The 19,252-nt window shown below is 38.5% G+C and overlaps 1 protein-coding gene across 6 annotated transcripts in view; it reads right to left on the bottom strand.

The window, feature by feature from the left end:
- ZGRF1 (zinc finger GRF-type containing 1) overlaps positions 1-19,252 on the bottom strand; it is an 84,836-nt gene that overhangs the window by 40,007 nt on the left and 25,577 nt on the right. For 2 of the 6 annotated variants that reach the window (XM_050791310.1, XM_050791311.1), the window contains exons 8-13: positions 17,241-17,291; positions 11,161-11,334; positions 5,132-5,282; positions 2,671-3,323; positions 1,841-1,979; positions 621-805 (exon numbers count right to left, since the gene is read on the bottom strand). In XM_050791310.1, coding sequence (XP_050647267.1) covers positions 621-805; positions 1,841-1,979; positions 2,671-3,323; positions 5,132-5,282; positions 11,161-11,334; positions 17,241-17,291 — 1,353 coding nt within the window. Of the gene's footprint in view, positions 1-620; positions 806-1,840; positions 1,980-2,670; positions 3,324-5,131; positions 5,283-11,160; positions 11,335-13,943; positions 14,028-17,240; positions 17,292-19,252 lie in introns of all 6 variants that reach the window. The other 4 variants (XM_050791315.1, XM_050791313.1, XM_050791314.1 and 1 more) reach the window with 4 other exon arrangements.

The following is a 19,252-nucleotide window of genomic DNA, read 5'->3' as shown; positions in this document are numbered from 1 at the left end:
GCATACTTTTCTATTCCTCTGGGCTTATCTGTTACTTGTACTGGGGATTACATGGTAGACTAGTTTCAACCTTCATTTCTTTCAGGCTCATTTCTGAAATCTCTAAGCTCTCAGGTTGAAACACATCCCCCTTCTCAGTGATCTCACTATAACTTAGGCATATTCCTCCTATTTTATCAATTACAGAAGTATGTAAAATTTTCAGGTGGGCACAGTGGCTTTTATGCCTGTAATCCTAGCACTTTGGGAAGCCAAGGCAGGAGGATGGCTTGAGCCCAGAAGTTTAAGGCTGCAGCGAGCTATGATCAAGGCACTGCACTCCAGCCTGGGCAACAGTGAGACCCTGTCTCTAAAAAAATAATAATAATAAAAATAAAATTAAAATACTACACAAAAAGTTCCTAAGCAACTTGAAGGTTAATTTTAACTCATATTTTTGTATCCTAGAGCACAGATCATTCTTTCAATAAAACTTTGAGAATTTAATGTGTGTTAGGTACTAACACCTCAAATAGAAAGCTCTTAAGACTCACTCTTTAAGCTTATCATGAAGTAATAGGTACCTAAACCCTTTATAAGAGAAGTATTTGGTATGGTAGGGGGAGGGGAAGCAAGAATACCTTATTTGGACCTTCCTTTTTAACCATGACAAGTTTTGCAGGTTGACTATGATGGCAGGATGGCACATTATTTTCTACGTTTTTCAGTTTCTCTCCCTTCAATGATGTGTAAAATGATATGTCAACTTTTGAAAGAGCTTTGTGCAAGTTTTGTGCTAACGCAAACAGCAATATATTTAGATGTTCTACAAAAAAAAAGAGATAGAGCAGAAAATTAAATACAAAATAATTTTGTTTGTATTACATGTGCTGTTTGTAGCTAAATTTGAATAGCCTTTAAACAGTCATACCTAATACGAATTTCCATTTTTAAAAGTTATTTTCTGCTAAATTTAACACTTCTACTTAAAAAAAAAAAAAAGAAAGAAAGAAAAACTCTTAACTTGTAAAAGATAATATTGGCCAAGTGTGGTGGCTCATGCCTGTAATCAAAGCACTTTGGGAGGCCAAGGTGAGTAGACTGCTTGAGCCCAGGGGTTCAAGACCAGTCTGAGCCACATGGTGAAACCTCATTTCTGCTAAAAATACAAAAATTAGCTGGGTTGGCCGGGTGCGGTGGCTCACACCTGTAATCCCAGCACTTTGGGAGGCTGAGGCGGGTGGATCACGAGGTCAGGAGATCGAGACCATCCTGGCTAACACGGTGAAACCCCGTCTCTACTAAAAACACACAAAATAATTAGCCGGGCATGGTGGCAGGCGCCTGTAGTTCCAGCTACTCCGGACGCTGAGGCAGGAGAATGGCATGAACCTGGGAGGCAGAGCTTCAGTGAGCCGAGATGGGGCCACTACGCTCCAGCCTGTGGGACAGAGCGAGACTCCATCTCAAAAAAAAAAAAAAAAAATTAGCTGGGTATGGTGGTGTGCACTTGTGGTTCCAGCTACTGGGGAGGCTGAAGCGGGAGGATTGCTTGAGTCTGGAAGGCAAGGTTGCAGTGACCCAAGACTGCTCCACTGCACTCCAGCCTGGGCAACAGAGTGAGATCCTGTCTCAAAAAAAAAAAAAAAAAAAAAAGATTGTCATCTCCCACTTTTAAAACTCAGTTTTGATCTGAAATTAGAATAAAAGTTACTGTTCAAAAACTAGAACACATGAAAAATAACAAATCTTGAATGAGATACTTAGTATGAAAATTCACAATATAATGTATCATACTCTCACAATTCTACTACTTACATGAAGCAGCAATCGTAATACAATAAAAACTCAACAGCCATACCTATGAGGCAAGATGTGAAAGTCTGCTTATAATGAGCAGGAGACTGAAAAACAGCTGGTATGTGAATTTGCCTTTGGGGAAGATAAGCAGATTTTATTTTCTGCCCACTTGGAAAACATAGCTCAGAGCCACTTATCTCCTGCAATGGAATAATTCAAGTTATCATAGCAACTCCAGAAAAATACCGTTTACTAAAAAGTAAATTATTTTTCATAGACTTATTTTTTTAATTAATTCTTTTGATTTCTAGGATTCTTGAAAATTACTTTCAAATTTTAAATGAGAAAACAAATACAGCAAGAATACCTACAAATGGCATTTTTAACCCTAAATAAGAGTAACTTTTCTTATCTGCCCCTTAATAAGTTTTTATATATTTTTTGCTAGGAAAAGTTTAACTGATGTGAATGGATCATTATGTATCTTTGTTTCTGGTTATGACTATAATAAGGATTATTCACAATTAACGTGAAATAAGATGCACTTTTACCCTAATGATGACTTAATCAGCAAACACAATTGACAGTCAAAAGTAAAAACAATCATTGTAATGGTAGTAGTGATGGAAACAAAAATAGGAGCTATCACTTATTAAGTATTGATAATGTACCAGACACTGTACCAGATACTTTCAAATAAATCATTTCATTCAATGTTCACTACTATTACGAGAGATTTTAAGTAAAACATGATGTGACTGCAGCTCAGAGTTAGGATCAAAAAAAGCCATCTGTTCAAATTGCTCCTATGCAGTATATTTTGTTAATTCTTTTGTTGAAATTCAGACAATAACTATTGGAAAAATGTACAAGACTGGTACATTTCCTCACCTGTAAATCCTTTACACTATAGTTGTAGCAGGTAGACTCTCCTAATACATTTTTAATTTCCTCTGTCTTAGAAGTCTGCTTTAAATTCAGAGAAAGTACTTTCTTTCTGGAAACCAATTCTTGGCTGCTAAAATCCTGCTGCTGTTGATAGAGCATGCCTTTTATCATTTGCAAATGCACAGAGTTCAAAGAGTTTTCATTGACAACATCACCCTGTCTTTTACTTATGTCTCTAAAATGCATCCCAGAAACAGCCTCAGCAAAAAAGCCATCAGTTATTCTCTTATCAACTCTGTCTGGAGTAGTCACGTTGCATTGGGATGTGTTTTGATATTTCAGCCACTTGCTCTGAGTAGATATATTATTGAGAAGTGAAACATCCCCTGGAGTCACTTCCCCAGATTCTTCAGAGAAAGAGGTTTCATTTTGGTCCTCAGGCTCAATGCTAAAAGAAAGAACTGCTGACTTTTCACACAAGTTGAGCATGGGGGAACCAGAAGACTGGTATGTGTTAGAGTTGATCACACACAAATGAGAGTCTAAGTCAGCTGGCCCATCAGTAGGTGGCAAAGTAATAAGTGGAACCTGGGTTCTACTTACTAATGAAAGCCTTTGAAGGTTCTCATTCTCCAGAGAACTGGATTTTTTCATCCCTGAAAAAACAAAATGCTAATTAAATAAAAATGTTCTACTAGTTATCACCTAGGCTCTAGAAAACAGTGGGTGTACAAAAGCAAAAAGTAGCAACTTGCCCTGAAAAAAAAAAATCATATTATTTTATTTCCTTAAAAAAAATTAATGGTTTTAATCTCAAAAAATAAAGATTTCAAAGCTTAATTCATATATACTGAAACATTTTTAGGGTTGATGAAGTCCCTCTTTTTCTTCTCCTCCTTAACTAATGATTTTTTTCCTAATTACTAAATTATGTTTATATAGCACTTAACATTTTCAAAGCACTTTAAAGCTAACAACAACCAAAAAATGCATCATTCTCACTTTACAAATGAGATTACAAAGGCTTAGAGGTAGCATAACTACAAAGTGGCAGAGTCAGGATAAGAACCTGGACTAGTTTTTTATATCTACTTTCATTCTTTCTCCAGAGACTGAAATTCATGGTTCACTTATATGACTATGTGATTGTAACTTCCTTTAGATATTTTTACACTCATGAATTATGTTACCCTTCAGAGTAAAAAAGATTTTAGCTTTACTTTGATCTAATGGTGTTTGATAAGAGTAGAATTCTGGTAAACTCATGGCAAATTCTGTCTGAAAGAGTTTAATGATTCTAATGATTCTTTCTGTGTGTCAGCAGCTTTAGTGATATATTCCTAAAAATCTAAGAAGCAATAAATATTTGTTGAATATATAAACAAATGAAAAATACTGCATCAGAATTATGCAAGCTGATAGTTTTTATCTGACAATACTATGGATACCTATTTTATAATAATGTACCTTCCTGACAGAGTTTTTGTTTTGTTGGAAATACACTCTGGAGATCATCTGGAAAGTAGCAGAGCAGTAGGTGAGCCAATGAATATTCTTTTATAAAGTGCTATGCTGTAATTCTAACAAGTCAATCAAGTAACACTGACAGAAAAGTTAAAAATCCATTAAACTAAAAGATTCATGGTATAACTGTGAAAATCATCTACTGTTCATTACCATATCACTTGTTCTTGAATACCCACTCCCGTGTATTTGATTCTTCTCTACCTTGTTGTCTTCTACCAAGCACACCCATAAAACCTTCTCTAACCCAACTACCAATTCACATTACAAAATTTTTTGTATCATCCATCCAAAATCAAAAAAATCATCTACAACTCACCCCTCACCCAACATAAATTCAGAATCAGGGGAAGATATATTGATAAGATTATAAGAAAAGAGAGAAGAAAAGAAATTTTAGTGAAAGGGATCCTAGAGAATAGTATTATATTCATCAAAAAGCAGAAGCTGACTCATAGTGAAAGGCCAAAATATATGAAAATCCAGAGTCCTAGGAATGCAAGTGTGGAACAGCAGTTGAAGAGTTCAGGATCCCAAAGCAAAAAGAGAAACTAAGAGGTTATGCTAAGGTCAATCAATGGTGTTGATGAGACATTTGCAATCAGTCATTCCTCTGGAACAGGAAGGGGCTGTAAAGGGGTCAGATGCTGCAGTTACAGCTGTGAGAAGTACTGACAATGGTAGAAAATACTTTCAGGGCTCTGTGTTGACAAAGTTGGGAGGAGAAACAAGAAGGAACTAGATAGCTAGAAGGGAATATTGTACCTGGAATAGCTATCTATGATAGAAAAAGTTCAAAGGAAGAAAAGTTATGGAAAGGCTTCAAGGCGTATGACACTGAATCTGGTTCTAAGATATATTTAGTGTAATAATCTCTCAAATAAAAAATTTCATCTCTTAAATGAATAGACAGATATTAGAACAATATGGTAACGACTACCCTCCAAGTTGAGAAAATGAAGATCATCAGGTAAAGTTCTTGCTTTCAGGGACGTCTCAGAGAATTCTACCATGAAGTCTTCATCTCTTGAGTTCAAAGAAACGGTAGAAATAGGGCTCAACGTAGAGACGTTTTGTTCTGGTGATGTCACCTATACAGAAAGAAGAATCAAAACTACAGACCAAAATCTTCTGATTTTTTTCTTTAGTTTGAATGAATTCTAGTAATCTATATTATAAAAATAATGATTTAAAGCACATTATGTAGAGCTATGGTGGGGGCAACAACTATAAAACTTCTTCCAAAAAGGACGGAATAAATTTACTAAAATCAACAAGAATAACAGTAAAATACAGAGCAAAAAATCTTTCAGATTTATTTGAAGTGGGTCAGATTTTGATTTGTACTGGTCTGGGTTATTAGGATTTGGTCCTGAAGATCAATTGCCATTCTAAGGGGCTCGGGCCAAATTAGACCTAATGTTTACAGCTGTGAAGGTCTAAATCCCTGCAGACTCAAGGACTGAACAGTTTTCTCTTATGTCCTCAAGTCCATAGTTGATCTAAACTTCAAGACATTGCTCCAAAATGAAGTGAAATTTTAAAATATATCCCAGCTATACAGTTCATATGTTATTCTTGTTAGAACAGCATTTAATTTTGCTGCTGCTTCTTCCAGAAATTAATCATCTTAAAATCTAATATGATGATCAAATATATATACAATATATATATTTGTATAAGCACAGAATAAAAGAACAAAATTTGGAAGAATACATACCTTATTGTTAGAGTGGTTTTAGATGGGAATGGAATTGGGGGAAGAGCTCTTTTACTTATACCTTCATACTCTTGTAAATGATTTGAACTTGCTAAAATGAGTATGTTAATGAGTATATGATATTTTCCTTAATAAATGACAATAGCCAGGCACAGTGGCTCACTCCTGTAATCCCAGCACTTTGGGAGGCTGAGACGGGTGGATCACCTGAGGTCAGGCGTTCGAGACCAGCCTGGGCAACACAGTGAAACCCTGTCTCTACTAAAATACAAAAAACTAGCCAGGCATGGCGGCGTGCTCCTGTAATCCCAGCTACTCATGAGGCTGAGACAGGGGAACTGCTTGAACCTGGGAGGCAAGGTTGCAGTGAGCTGACATCACACCATTACACTCCAACCTGGGCAATAGAGCAAGACTCCTTCTCAAAAAAAAAAAAAAGACAATAAAGATTTAAAGTTTATAAGCTTATATATACATTTTACAGCATTTTCTTGATTGGCTACTGGGTTCTGGGTGCTGTGCTAGGAAATAAAGATGTGAAAAAATACTCATGATCCCTGGACTCAAGGAGTTCAGTTCAGTGGAAGACAGACAAATGGGAAATTACAATCATCACCATAAAAATAGTTTTATTATATTTCTGAGTTCTTACTATATGCCAACACTATATATTTTTAACTTGTTTAATCCTTATCACAACCATATGAGGTGGGTACTCTTATTTTCCTTATTTTACAACTGAGGGAAGTGAGAAAAAGAGCAGTTTAGCACTTAAATTTGCTTTATTCATCAAGCTTATAAGGGAGTTCAAATCTAGCCAGTCTAGACTATATTGCCTCTTTAGGCCGAGACGGGCGGATCACGAGGTCAGGAGATCGAGACCATCCTGGTTAACACGGTGAAACCCCGTCTCTACTAAAAATACAAAAAACTAGCCGGGCGAGGTGGCGGGCACCTGTAGTCCCAGCTACTTGGGAGGCTGAGGCAGGAGAATGGCGAGAACCCGGGAGGCAGAGCTTGCAGTGAACTGAGATCGCGCCACTGCACTCCAGCCTGGGCGACAGAGGGAGACTCTGTCTCAAAAAATAAAAATAAAAAAAATTAAAAAAAATAAAAATAACAGTAACAGGCAATACTTACTGAGTACACTATTCCGTTCTGTTCCCCTACTACCCTCTCCACAAACTTGCCAACGTTCTTTCTAAAATGTAAGTTTGAATATTTCACTCCTCTGATCAAAACCCTCCAATGCTCCCAATCTCTCTTAAAGTATGAGGCAGCTCTTACAAAGTCCTATGCAGCCCTACCTGATCAGCCCCTTACCTCCTGGTTAACCTCACTGCCTATCACCCTCCCCCTCACTCACTCCATGGCAGCCTCCTTGCTGTTCTATACACCAGCCATCATTCTTCTGCCCCAAAACCTTTGCTCTTGCTATTCCCTGTGCCTGGAATGCCTTTCCCCTGGATATCTGCATGGCTCTCTCCCTCTCTTCATTCAGATCTCGACTCCAGTGTCATCTTATCAGAGAGGCTTACCTTGCCTAAAATAGAACTCCATCCCATGTGTACTCCCTATCCCCCTACATACCAGTGTCATTCTTCAGAGCACTTAAGACACTCTGAGGTGCTGTATATTTATTTTCTGTCTCCTTTAACCAGAATGTAAGTTCTGTGAGGGAAAGATTGTGCCTTATTCATAAGACTATCTCTAGACCAAGAACAGTGTAACATACAGGCATTGTTCAAGAAATATTTGTCAAATGAGTGACTGATTAAATATGCTTATCTTTTAATGAGTTTGCTACATACATGGCCTCCACTTTCTTACCTCTCATTCATTCCTTTTATTTGTTGTTGTTGTTGTTTTTTGAGACTGAGTCTCACTCTGTTGCCCAGCTGTAGTGTAGTGGCATGATCTCGGCTCGCTGCAACCTCTACCTACCAGGTACAAGCAATTCCTGTGCCTCAGGCTCCTGACTAGCTGGGACTACAGCTAATTTTTGTGTTTTCTGTAGAGACAGGGTTTCACCCTGTTGGCCAGGCTGGTCTCAAACTTCTGACCTCAGGTGATCCACCCGACTCGGCCTCCCAAAGGGCTGGGATTACAGGTGTGAGCCACCACGCCAGGCCTCATTCACTCTTTAAATGACTCTAAACTAATTCTTACCCTATTTCATTGAAATTATTCTTGCCAAGGTCACCATTGCTAAATGAAATGGACATATTTCTGTCCTCATTTTATTGGGTGTCTCAATAATAATTCACATAACTAACTCCATCCCAATTCTTGATACAAATAAAACCCATTCTCTTCTCTCTCTATGCTCTCTTTAAATGAACCCACCCATTCTTATTGCTCTAAACTTTTCTTTGTGCAAATGACTGCACAAATATCTCCTCTAAATCAGACCCATGTACCCAACTTCTTACATAGTATCTCTATTTGACGGTTTCACAGGTATTCTTTATTTATTCCTATGTATTCACCAAACCTGCTCCTCCCTGCTACAGAGAGAATTACGTACCCACAAAAAAGTATATGTTGAAGCCTTAACCTCCAATGTGATTATATTTGAAGACATGGCCTTTAGGAGACAACTAGGGTTAAATGAGGTCATAAGGGTGGGGCCCTTACGCAACTGAATTAGTTTCCTTACAAAGAGAGACAACCAAGATTTCTCTCTCTCTCTCTCTCTCTCTTCAAATGCACACAAAAAAAGGACACATAAGAACATAGGGAGAAGGCAGCTATCTGTAAGCCATGAAGAGAGGCTCATGAGAAACAGAATTGGCTGGAAACTTGATCTTGGACTTCCAGCTTTCAGACTGTGTGAAAATTAAGTTCTGTTGTTTAAGTCATCTAGCCTGTGGTATTTTGTTATGGCAACCCTAGCAAAATAATAGTTCCCCATCTTGCTTTACTCAATGAAAATTGCCTCAGTCTGCCCAATTGTTTTTCTTCTCCCTTTCTTTCACCCTACTCCTTACATTTAATCCAGTAACATCCATGATTCTAACTCCAAGATTTGTCTTAAACCCATCAACTCCCAACAATTTGGGAAGCTGAGGCAGGAGGATTGTTTGAGCCCAGGAGTTCAAAACCAGCAGCAACCTGGTGAAACCCCATCTCTTAAAAAAAAAATTTAAATATTAGCTAGGCAGCCGGGAGTGGTGGCTCATGCCTGTAATCCCAGACCTTTGGGAGGCCGAGGCAGGCAGATCACTTGAGACTAGGAGTTTGATAACAGCCTGGCCAACATAGCAAATTGTTAAGCTAGTTCTAAATGTATATGCAACATATGAAAAATACAAAAAATTAGCCAGGCATGGTGGCGCATGCCTGTAGTCCCAGCTACTTGGGAAGCTGAGGCAGGAGAATTGCTTGAACCTAGGAGGCAGAGGTTGCCGTGAGCTGAGATCACGCCACTGTACTCCAGCCTGGGTGACAGAGCAAGACCTTGTCTAACAACAACAACAAAAAAAATTAGCTGGGCATAGTGGTGGGAACATGTAGTCCCAGCTACTCGAGAGTCTGAGGCAGGAGGATTGCTTGATTCCAAGAAATTGAGGCTGCAGTGAGCCATGTTCATGCACTGCAGTCCAGCCTGGGTAAGAGTTAAGACTCTGTTTCAATAAACAACAAAAAAAGACAAACTTTGATTCATCAAACATACCATTAAGAGTGAAAAGGTACGTAAGGGTCAGGAAAGATATTTGCAAAGCATACAACTGAGTATGTATCCAATTATATAAAGAATTCCAGAAAGTTTTTAAAAGATAAGCACATCAATTAAAAAATGAGGAAGAGGCCAGGCGTGGTGGCTCATGCTTGTAATCCCAGTATTTTGAGAGGCTGAGGCAGGCAGATCACCTGAGGTCGGGAGTTTGAGACCAGCCTGACCAGGAGGAGAAACCCCATGTCTACTAAAAATACAAAATTAGCCGGGCGAAGTGGCACATGCCTGTAATCCCAGGTACTCGGGAGGCTGAGGCAGGAGAATCGTTTGAACCCAGGAGGCAGAAGTTGCGGTGAGTCGAGATCACACCATTGCACTCCAGCCTGGGCAACAAGAGTAAAACTGTGTCTCAAAAAAAAAAAAAAAGGAAGAAAGCCGAATAGGCACTACACCAAAGAGAATAAAGAGATGGCCAATAGGCACACAAAAAAGGTCCCAACCTCACTATCAGGCAGGAAAATGCAAATTAAAATTACAAGTGAAGTACCAGTATATACCCACCAGAACAGCTAAAATTGAAAACCAAAAACAGTCAGCATCAAGCGTTGGTAAAGATGTAGAGTGATGGGGACTCTCATACACTCCTAATGGAGATGTAAATTATAAATGCCACTTTGGAAACCAGTTTGGCATTCTGTACTAAAAGTAAATATATCCTATCCAGTGACTCAGTGATGCTACTCCTGGGTAATATAACCAACAGAAGTATGTCACGTGTGTGTGTATATGTACATGTTCATGATGGTACTTGAATGTTCACAGCAGCAGTATATGTAATAGTCCCTAAACACAAATAACATGAACATCTGAAGAATGGATAAATTGGGATACATTTATGCAACAGAATACTACACCAGCAATTAAAATGAATAAATTACAGCCACAGGCAACAACATAAATGAATTTCAAAATGCAATATTAAACAAAAGAGGGCAGACACAAAGAATACACTGTGTATGATTCTATTTATATAAAGTTTTAAAGCAAAACTAATAGATGGTTATAAGTCAAGACAGTGGATATCTTAGGGAAAAGGGTAGTGATTGAAAAGGGACAGAAGGAGAGCTTCTTGGGTGCTGATAATGCTCTATTCGTTAAAGGTGGAGGTTATATGAGTATGTTTACTTTGTGGTGATTTACTTATTTGCTGTATGTATTATGCTTACTATGCTTTTTTTATTTCTTCTAATATGTATTGTTTTAATAAAAAGGGAAATAGACGTTAAACAGATGAGTATTTCTCTGTGTAATCTACCTATTTGCTTTTGTCATGAATTCCTAGTCTTCTCTGAAGTGACAATCTATTAAACTCCCAATCCTAAAAAGGTAATGTATCTTTCAAGTAAAATACTTTTGTTATTTAGTTTTACTTGAGATATTATGCTTCTTGTCAATTTACTGTACTCCTTTTTAACTTATAACTGTACAAACAACTATGCTATTTTTACAAAATGTAGTATTAACATAAAGAAAATGATTTGGCAAAATGCAACTATAAAAATATTTTTACCTGCAAGAAGTCAATCTGCATACACGTGCTAGGTAACTCTGGTGTCTCTGTCATAAAGTTTTCATACTCAGTGCTATCTGGAAACTGACTGCATCCTAGCTGTGAGCTGCGTCCTCTGACCATTACACCACTAGTAGCTGATCCTTTTACTTGATGTCCTTGAAACTCAACAGGCTACAGATAAATCATTAAAAATAAGAACTGCATAACTATATATTGACACATATATTCACAAAGTAAACACACAGAACATAATACATAATTCACTTTTTATTACACATAAATAATTACCAGGAACTAATGCTGAAAACCAGGAAATTCTCCTATTATCCTAAAACATATGTATGGGTAACAAATTCAAAGGACATTGATTTAACTGCATTTAACTTCAACATTAAAAAGTATGATTTAGGCTGGGCATGGTGGCTCACGTCTGTAATTCCTGCACTTTGGGAGGCCAAGGTGGGTAGATCACTTGAGGTCAGGAGTTAAAGATCAGCCTGACTAACACTATCTCTACTAAAAATATAAAAAATTAGCCAGGCGTGGTGATAGGTGCCTATATCCCAGCCACTCGGGAGGCTGAGGCCAGAGAATTGCTTGAACCAAGGAGGCGGAGGTTGCAGTGAGCCAACTTCGCACCACTGCACTCCAGCCTGGGTGACATAGAGAGACTCCGTCTTAAAAAAAAAAAAAAAAAAAAAAAAAATGATTCATAGCCAATGAGGGGGAAAAAATGAATAAGTATAATTTTATTATAAGCATAAAGATGAGTATAATAATGGCTAAGCCAGAAATATTTAGTTGTTTCTCTATGCTTCCATTATATATTACACAACTATGCATTACATACAATACTGCATGTTATAGACTTTCAACTTCATACTACAATGAAGTTTCTCCTTATTTCTATACTAACTGTACTGTAAGTCCCTTGAGAGCAGAGACTTTTTTCTTCATCTAGGTACCACCTATATTTAACAGTGTACTTGGTATACAGGAAGCAATCAATAAACAGCCAGTAACAGGGAAGAATGAGAAAGAATGCAAACAGCATTTCTCTTTACTTAGGGGTTTTGTAAAATATCAGGCTCAACTGCAGGATGGGTGGTGGACTCTCTGCCTCTCAGTAGAAAGATGTGACATCCTACTGCTCTGAGAGCAAAGGCCTGAGAGTGTGATTCCAATGCAGACATGTTCCTTAGAGAGGTTCTTTCACTCAGTCTGTTTTCAGGCTTCAAATGGCTTTCTCTGCTGCCCCCTGGGGGGTTCTAGGATTTTTACTCCACACAAAGTAAAGCCTACCCGAAATGTGGAAAAATAAGACTGATAAGAGAGTCAAAGGAATGTAGATAAAGGATTAATTCATTTTTAACAAAATGACAGTAATATATAATTGAATATACTCTTATTAAAAAATGAAGAACTGTACATCACACATTTGAAAGAAAAATCTAATTTAAATGCCCTTTAATAGGACTTTGGTGGAAAATACTCTTCTGAACTTAAAAATAAACATTGTAATAAAAATGAGTCTCAACTGTTAAAGATTCTATATGTTTCTGCTTCTGCTTTGTCTGATGGGTAATGTATACTCCCCACAAGGAAACAGGTACATTGCTTTCCTTTTTTTTTTTTTTTTTTTTTGGAGACAGCGTTTCGTTCTCTCATCCAGGCTGGAGCGCAGTGGCACAATGTTGGCTCACTGCAACCTCCACCTCCCAAGTTCAAGTGATTCTCATGCCTCAGCCTCCAGAATATCTGGGACTACAGGTGTGTACCACCACACCTGGCTAGTTTTTGTATTTTTAGTAGAGACAAGGTTTTGCCATGTTGGCCAGGTTGGTCTTGAACTTCTGGCTTCAAGTGATCCACCCGCCTTGGCCTCCCAAAGTACTGGGATTACAGGTGTGAGCCACCATGCCTGGCCAAAATAGGTACCTTTCCTTCTATGCTGCCATGTAGATCTTTTCCAGAGGTGTGTTGGGTTTTAGTAGTAGAACTGCTATTTACAAAACCCATCCATTTTTATGCTGTCGTCTTTGTTAATTTTTGACATAGAATAGGTAGCACTACTTAGAGCTTGGTTACATATACTTCTATATACTCAGAAGTATAAGTGGTAGAATAGACTATAATAAGTTAAAGGGTATAAAGATACTCATTTTTTTCCCCACGGAGTATTCATTAATTGTACTCTACATGGCTTTGTGTCCAACCCCCAGTGTATCCCATGTATGGAGGGATAATCTAAACACTATATTATTAGTTCATTAGTAGTATAGAGAAAGTTCAAGACCAAAAAGGGGATCGGGAGTCATTAAATAGTTTTTCTTGTTCTTAAAACCATTTATTATGCTACTAACCTTCTGCCTGTGAAAATTCTGATAGTTTAGTTGTTGTTTTTTTTTTTTTAAAAAAAAGAAAGAAAAAAGAGAAGAAAATATAGTTGGTTAAAGAAATTGGGCCAGGCGCGGTGGCTCACGCCTGTAATCCCAGCACTTTGGGAGGCCGAGGCGGGCGGATCACAAGGTCAGGAGATCGAGACCACGGTGAAACCCCGTCTCTACTAAAAATACAAAAAATTAGCCGGGCGCGGTAGTGGGCGCCTGTAGTCCCAGCTACTCAGGAGGCTGAGGCAGGAGAATGGCGTGAACCCGGGAGGCGAAGCTTGCAGTGAGCCGAGATCGCGCCACTGTATTCCAGCCTGGGGGACACAGCGAGACTCCGTCTCAAAAAAAAAAAAAAAAAAAAAAGAAATTGATGTTCTTCACAAATTTTACCTTAGGGTCACAGGTTTTTCTCTTTATTTGTTTAGGAATAACAGCTAGAAAAGCAGTCTCTTCTTTACTTCCCAAGGAAGAGAACTAGGATAAAATACCAGTAAGTTATCTAGTTAGCTAGAATAGTTTCACAGGTGGTTCATGATTTTGATGGGAAAATAATTACAAAACAAGTTTGCCCTGTGAAAACACACTTGCCATCTCTATCTTGCTTCTCTCTACACACACATACAAGCTATCTCTCCCTGGCAAAGGGGTACTTTAGCAGGTAAGTCACTATGCAAATTAATTTTAAAACTTAGCATGTTAGAAAATTCTGATTTTAAATTTTTAATTAAATCTTTGAACACTAGAAAAAAATGCCAGGTACAGCCGGGTGCAGTGTCTTACACCTGTAATCCCAGCACTTTGGGAGGCCAAGGCAGGCGGATCACCTCAGGTCGGGAGTTCAAGACCAGCCTGACCAACATGGAGAAACCCTGTCTCTACTAAAAATACAAAATTAGCCAGGCGTGGTGGCATGTGCCCGTAATCCCAGCTACTCGGGAGGCTGAGGCAGGAGAATTGCTTGAACCCTTGAGGCGGAGATTCTGGTGAGCTGAGATCACGCTATTGTCTAGCCTGGCCAACAAAAGCAAAACTCCATCTCAAAAAAAAAAAAAAGAAAAAAATGCCAGGTACATAATAAATCACCTGTCAAACCTAATACTATGTTAATGCAGATCACCTATTTTAAAATTAGCAAGAAATGAAAGGAAGAAAAATTGAAAAAGTGCAATTGACTATTTGAAGAATGAATCATCTCCTAGCAATCACAAAACACATCATACTGACAACGGCAACAAGTCATTTTTAGTTCATCAAGTAATATACGAAATAACCATAACTTTTCATATGACTTGGACAAAGAAAATGAATTCAACTACAAAAGCAATTGTTTAAATGTTTAACAAATGCAGAGAAAGAACACTTTCCCAATAGACTGAAGAGGTAAACTAGTATATTTCTTCAAATAAACAATTAGCTCTTAAAAATATTCAACCTATATTTCAGAATTAGAATTTTCTTTTCCTTTTTTTTTTAGAGACAGGGTCTTGTTCTGTCACCCAGGCTGGACTGCAGTGGCACAATCGTTGCTCACTGCAGCCTTGACCTCTAGGATCAAGTAATCCTCCTGCTTCAATCTCCTGAGTAACTGGGACTACAGGCATGTGCCACCATGCTACCTAATTATTTTTATTTTAAAAAAAGTTTTTAGAGATGGAGTCTCGTTGTATTGTCCAGACTGATCTCAAACTCCTGGCCTCAAATGATACTCCCGTCTTGGCTTCCCAAAGTGTTGGGATTACTGGTGTGAGCCGCTATGCCAAGCCAGAATTACAATTTTCCAATATACAGTTTTCAGAATTAATTAGCATACTACCTTCTCTGCTGGAATAGTTCTTTTGCAATGTGTAGTTCATTATACTTTTAAAAATGAAGCAGAAGTGGCATTAAGGGTATCTTCAAAGAACATCCTGTTTTCAAAGTTCCTTCTATCACTAACATACATAAAGAGGTTGTTTCAGAGAGTTGTAGTAAGAAGAGCCATTAAATTAAGCTGGGAACATGCCTATAATCCCAGCATTTGGGAGGCGGAGGTTGGAGGATCACTTGAGGCCAGGAGTTTGAGACCAGCCTGAACAATATAGTCAGACTCCATTTCTACAAAATAAAAAAATAAAAAATAATTATCCAGCCATAGTACTGTGCACCTGTGGTCCCAGCTACTTGGGAGGCTGGAGGAGGATGGCTTGAGCACTGGAGGTCAAGGCTGCAGTGAGCTGTGACTGTGCCACTGCACTCTAGTCTGGGTGACAGAGTAAGAACCCATCTGAAAAAAGAAAAAAAAAGAGCCATCACAAAAATACTAATGTACTCCTATTTTAAAGCTAAAAACAGATTTAAATAATTTTTATTGCAAAAGATTATTGAGACCTTTTCATTACTATGGGATGACAGCATATTTTTATTGTCTTGTTAAGAAGAGGGGGATAACACTATGTCACATTATGGGGTCCAGGCTGGACTCTATCTCCTCAGCTCAAATGATCCTCCTGCCTCAGCCTCCTAAGTAACTGGGATCAAAGGCACAGGCCACTGCTCCTAGTTTCAACAGACTTTTAAAAAATATGTGATATTTAAGTGGCAACTCATTCTAAGGGAAAAAATAGTGATAGTGTTATCTGTACTTTACACTTTGTGATACCTGTCCTTAAAAAATTTTAAACCTAGGCCGGGCGTGGTGGCTCACGCCTGTAAACCCAGCACTTTGGGAGGCCGAGGCAGGCAGATCGCCTGAGGTGGGGAGTTCGAGAGCAGCCTGACCAACATGGAGAAACCCCATCTCTACTAAAAAAATACAAAATTAGCGAGGCATGGTGGTACATGCCTGTCATCCCAGCTACTCAGGAGGCTGAGGGAGAAGAATTGCTTGAACCTGGGAGGCGGAGGTTGCAGTGAGCTGAGATCGTGCCATTGTACTCCTGCCTGGGTGACAAGAGTGAAACTCTGTCTCAAAAAAAAAAAAAAATTAAACCTTATTTTTTCAAGTGAAAAAAAGACAAAAATGTGATCATTTGTAAGCTAAATTTTGTAGTTGCCAATTGTTTATTATTTTATATGTGTAATGTTGTTACATAAGAATGAAAAATGGCAAGTAACCATAATACAGGTGTTTTCTTTTTATTTTGTTCTGTTTTAGGCAACAGAGCTGTAGGGGTAATTGTGAATGACTCATAGGTTTGGTAATGTTTGCAAATCTGCAAACTAACTTCATGGTAAATAATTTGTTATTTAACCAAATTATATTGATCATATAGTACATTTATACTAAATGAATATCACTACAAATGATTTCAAAAACTGACAAACTTAAATTTATTTATAAACTTAAAATTACACGCCATACCTATATATACAAATATAATTTGGCAAATTTTTTTTTTTTTTGATACGGAGTCTCACTGTGTTGCCCAGGCTGGAGTGCAGTGGTGTCATATCAGCTCACTGTAAGCTCTGCCTCCCAGGTTCACGCCATTCTCCTGCCTCAGCCTTCCGAGTAGCTGGGACTACAGGTACTTGCCACCACGCCCAACTAATTTTTTGTAGTTTGGTAGAGACAGGGTTTCACCATGTTAGCCAGGATGGTCTCGATCTCCTGACCTCATGATCCACCCGCCTCAGCCTCTCGAAGTGCTGGGATTACAGGCGTAAGCCACCACTTCTAGTGGCTAATTTATATTTTAAATAACTTACCTGCAAAGACTGAAGTGGTTCACTTAGTTCAACTTCATCTTCTTTTAGTACCTTAGGAAGAGAATATTAATTTAAGATAAACCAATAGGCAATAATAATTTAGAAAACAAAAATACAAATTTCGGTTAGACTTAAGAAATACCAGGGCCGGGCGTGGTGGCTCACGCCTGTAATCCCAGCACTTTGGGAGGCTGAGATGGGCGGATCACCTGAGGTCAAGAGTTCAAGACTAACCTGGCCAACATGGTGAAACCCTGTCTCTACTAAAAACACAAAAATTAGCTGGGTGTGGTGGTGCATCCCAGCTACTCAGGAGGCTGAGGCAGGAGAATCGCTTGAACCCGGGAGGAGGAGGTTGTAGTGGGCCAAGATTGCGCCACTGCACTACAGTCTGGGCGACAAGAGTGAGACTCCGTCTCAAAAAGAAAAAAAAAAGAAATACTAGAACACCATCACTAATATGAAATAAAAACTGGCCAGGCATTGTGGCTCACACCTCTAATCCCAACACTTTAGAGGCTGGGGTTGGAGGACTGCTTGAGCCCACGAGTTTGAGACTAGCCTGGGGAACATAGTGAAATCCCATCTCTACAAAAAATACAAAAGTTAGTTATGTGCTGGCATGCACCTGTAGTCCCAGCTACTCAGGAGGCTGAGACAGGAGAACTGCTTGAGCCCAGGAGGTCAAGGCTGCAGGAGCCAATCACACTACTACAGTCCAGCCTGGGCAACAGAGCAATAACCTGTTTTAGAAAAAAAAAAATACATAAAAAGTAAAATCCTGATAAAACAGTATTGTCACTTAGCAAGAATTTAAAAAGCTCGGAAGGGTACTAGTAAAAATGAAGTAAAATAAATATTCTAATTGTAAAACATTAAAATTTTTATATTTGAAAATATCATGGCCAGGCACGGTGGCTCATGCCTGTAATCTCAGCACTTTGGGAGGCCAAGGCAGGCGGATTACCTGAAGTCAGGAGTTCGAGACCAGCCTGGCAAACATGGCAAAACCCCATCTCTACTAAAAATACAAAAATTAGCTGGTGCATGGTGGTGTGTGCCTGTAGTCCCAGCTACCCAGGAAGCTAAGGCAGGAGAATCGCTTGAACCCAGGAGGCAGAGATTGCAGTGAGCCGAGATCACACCACTGCATTCCAGCCTGAGCAATAGAGCAAGACTCTGTTTCAAAAAAAAGAAAGAAAAGAAAAAAAAAAACAAAATATCAAGAACCCAAGAAAGAAAGTTGTTCCTAGCCTTCCAAATAATTACTTCTACTTCTGGAATCAAATCTAAGGAAAAACTTAAAATGCAAACAATGATTTATGTGTAAAAACATTTATTAAAGGGTTACTTATAATAGCAAAATGCTGGAAATTATTTAAATGCCCAAAACAGAGAACTGTTTGTCCAAAGCACAAGACAGCCATAGGATGGATGGTAAATAACTTTTAAAACATATGTTTAAGAAGAATTATTAATAATGTGAGGTAATACGACGATATTAAGGGGAAAGGATATAAAACTATTTATATACATCAATCTAATCATTTTTTTTAACTGGACACACAAAAAAATCTGGAAACATTAATAAATATTCTGAGAAATAGGGTAAGTTTTATTTTTCTCTTCACTGTTTTCTATATTTAAAAAGAAAAAAATCAAGATTATTAAAAGGGGAAAAAAGGACCAGTAACATAGAAAATAAAGAAAGATATAAAAAGGAAGCAAGTGAGGCCAGGCCTAGTGGCTCATGCCTGTAATCCCAGCACTTTGGCAGCCTGAGGCAGGTGGATCACTTGAGGTCAGGAGTTGGAGACCAGCCTGGCCAACATGGTGAAACTCCGTCTCTACTAAAAATACAAAAATTAGCTGGGAGTGGTGGTGCACACCTGTAATCCCAGCTATTTGGGAGGCTGGGGCAGAAGAATCACTTGAAACTGGGAGGTAGAGGCTGCAGTGAGCCAAGATCGTGCCACTGCACTCCAGCCTGGGCGAAAGAGAGAGACTGCAGC

This window comes from Macaca thibetana, chromosome 5 (assembly GCF_024542745.1).
Source record: "Macaca thibetana thibetana isolate TM-01 chromosome 5, ASM2454274v1, whole genome shotgun sequence".
Lineage (NCBI taxonomy): Eukaryota > Metazoa > Chordata > Mammalia > Primates > Cercopithecidae > Macaca > Macaca thibetana.
The sequence above is the reverse complement of the archived record's forward strand: the minus strand, read 5'-3'. Positions and strand labels throughout refer to the sequence as shown.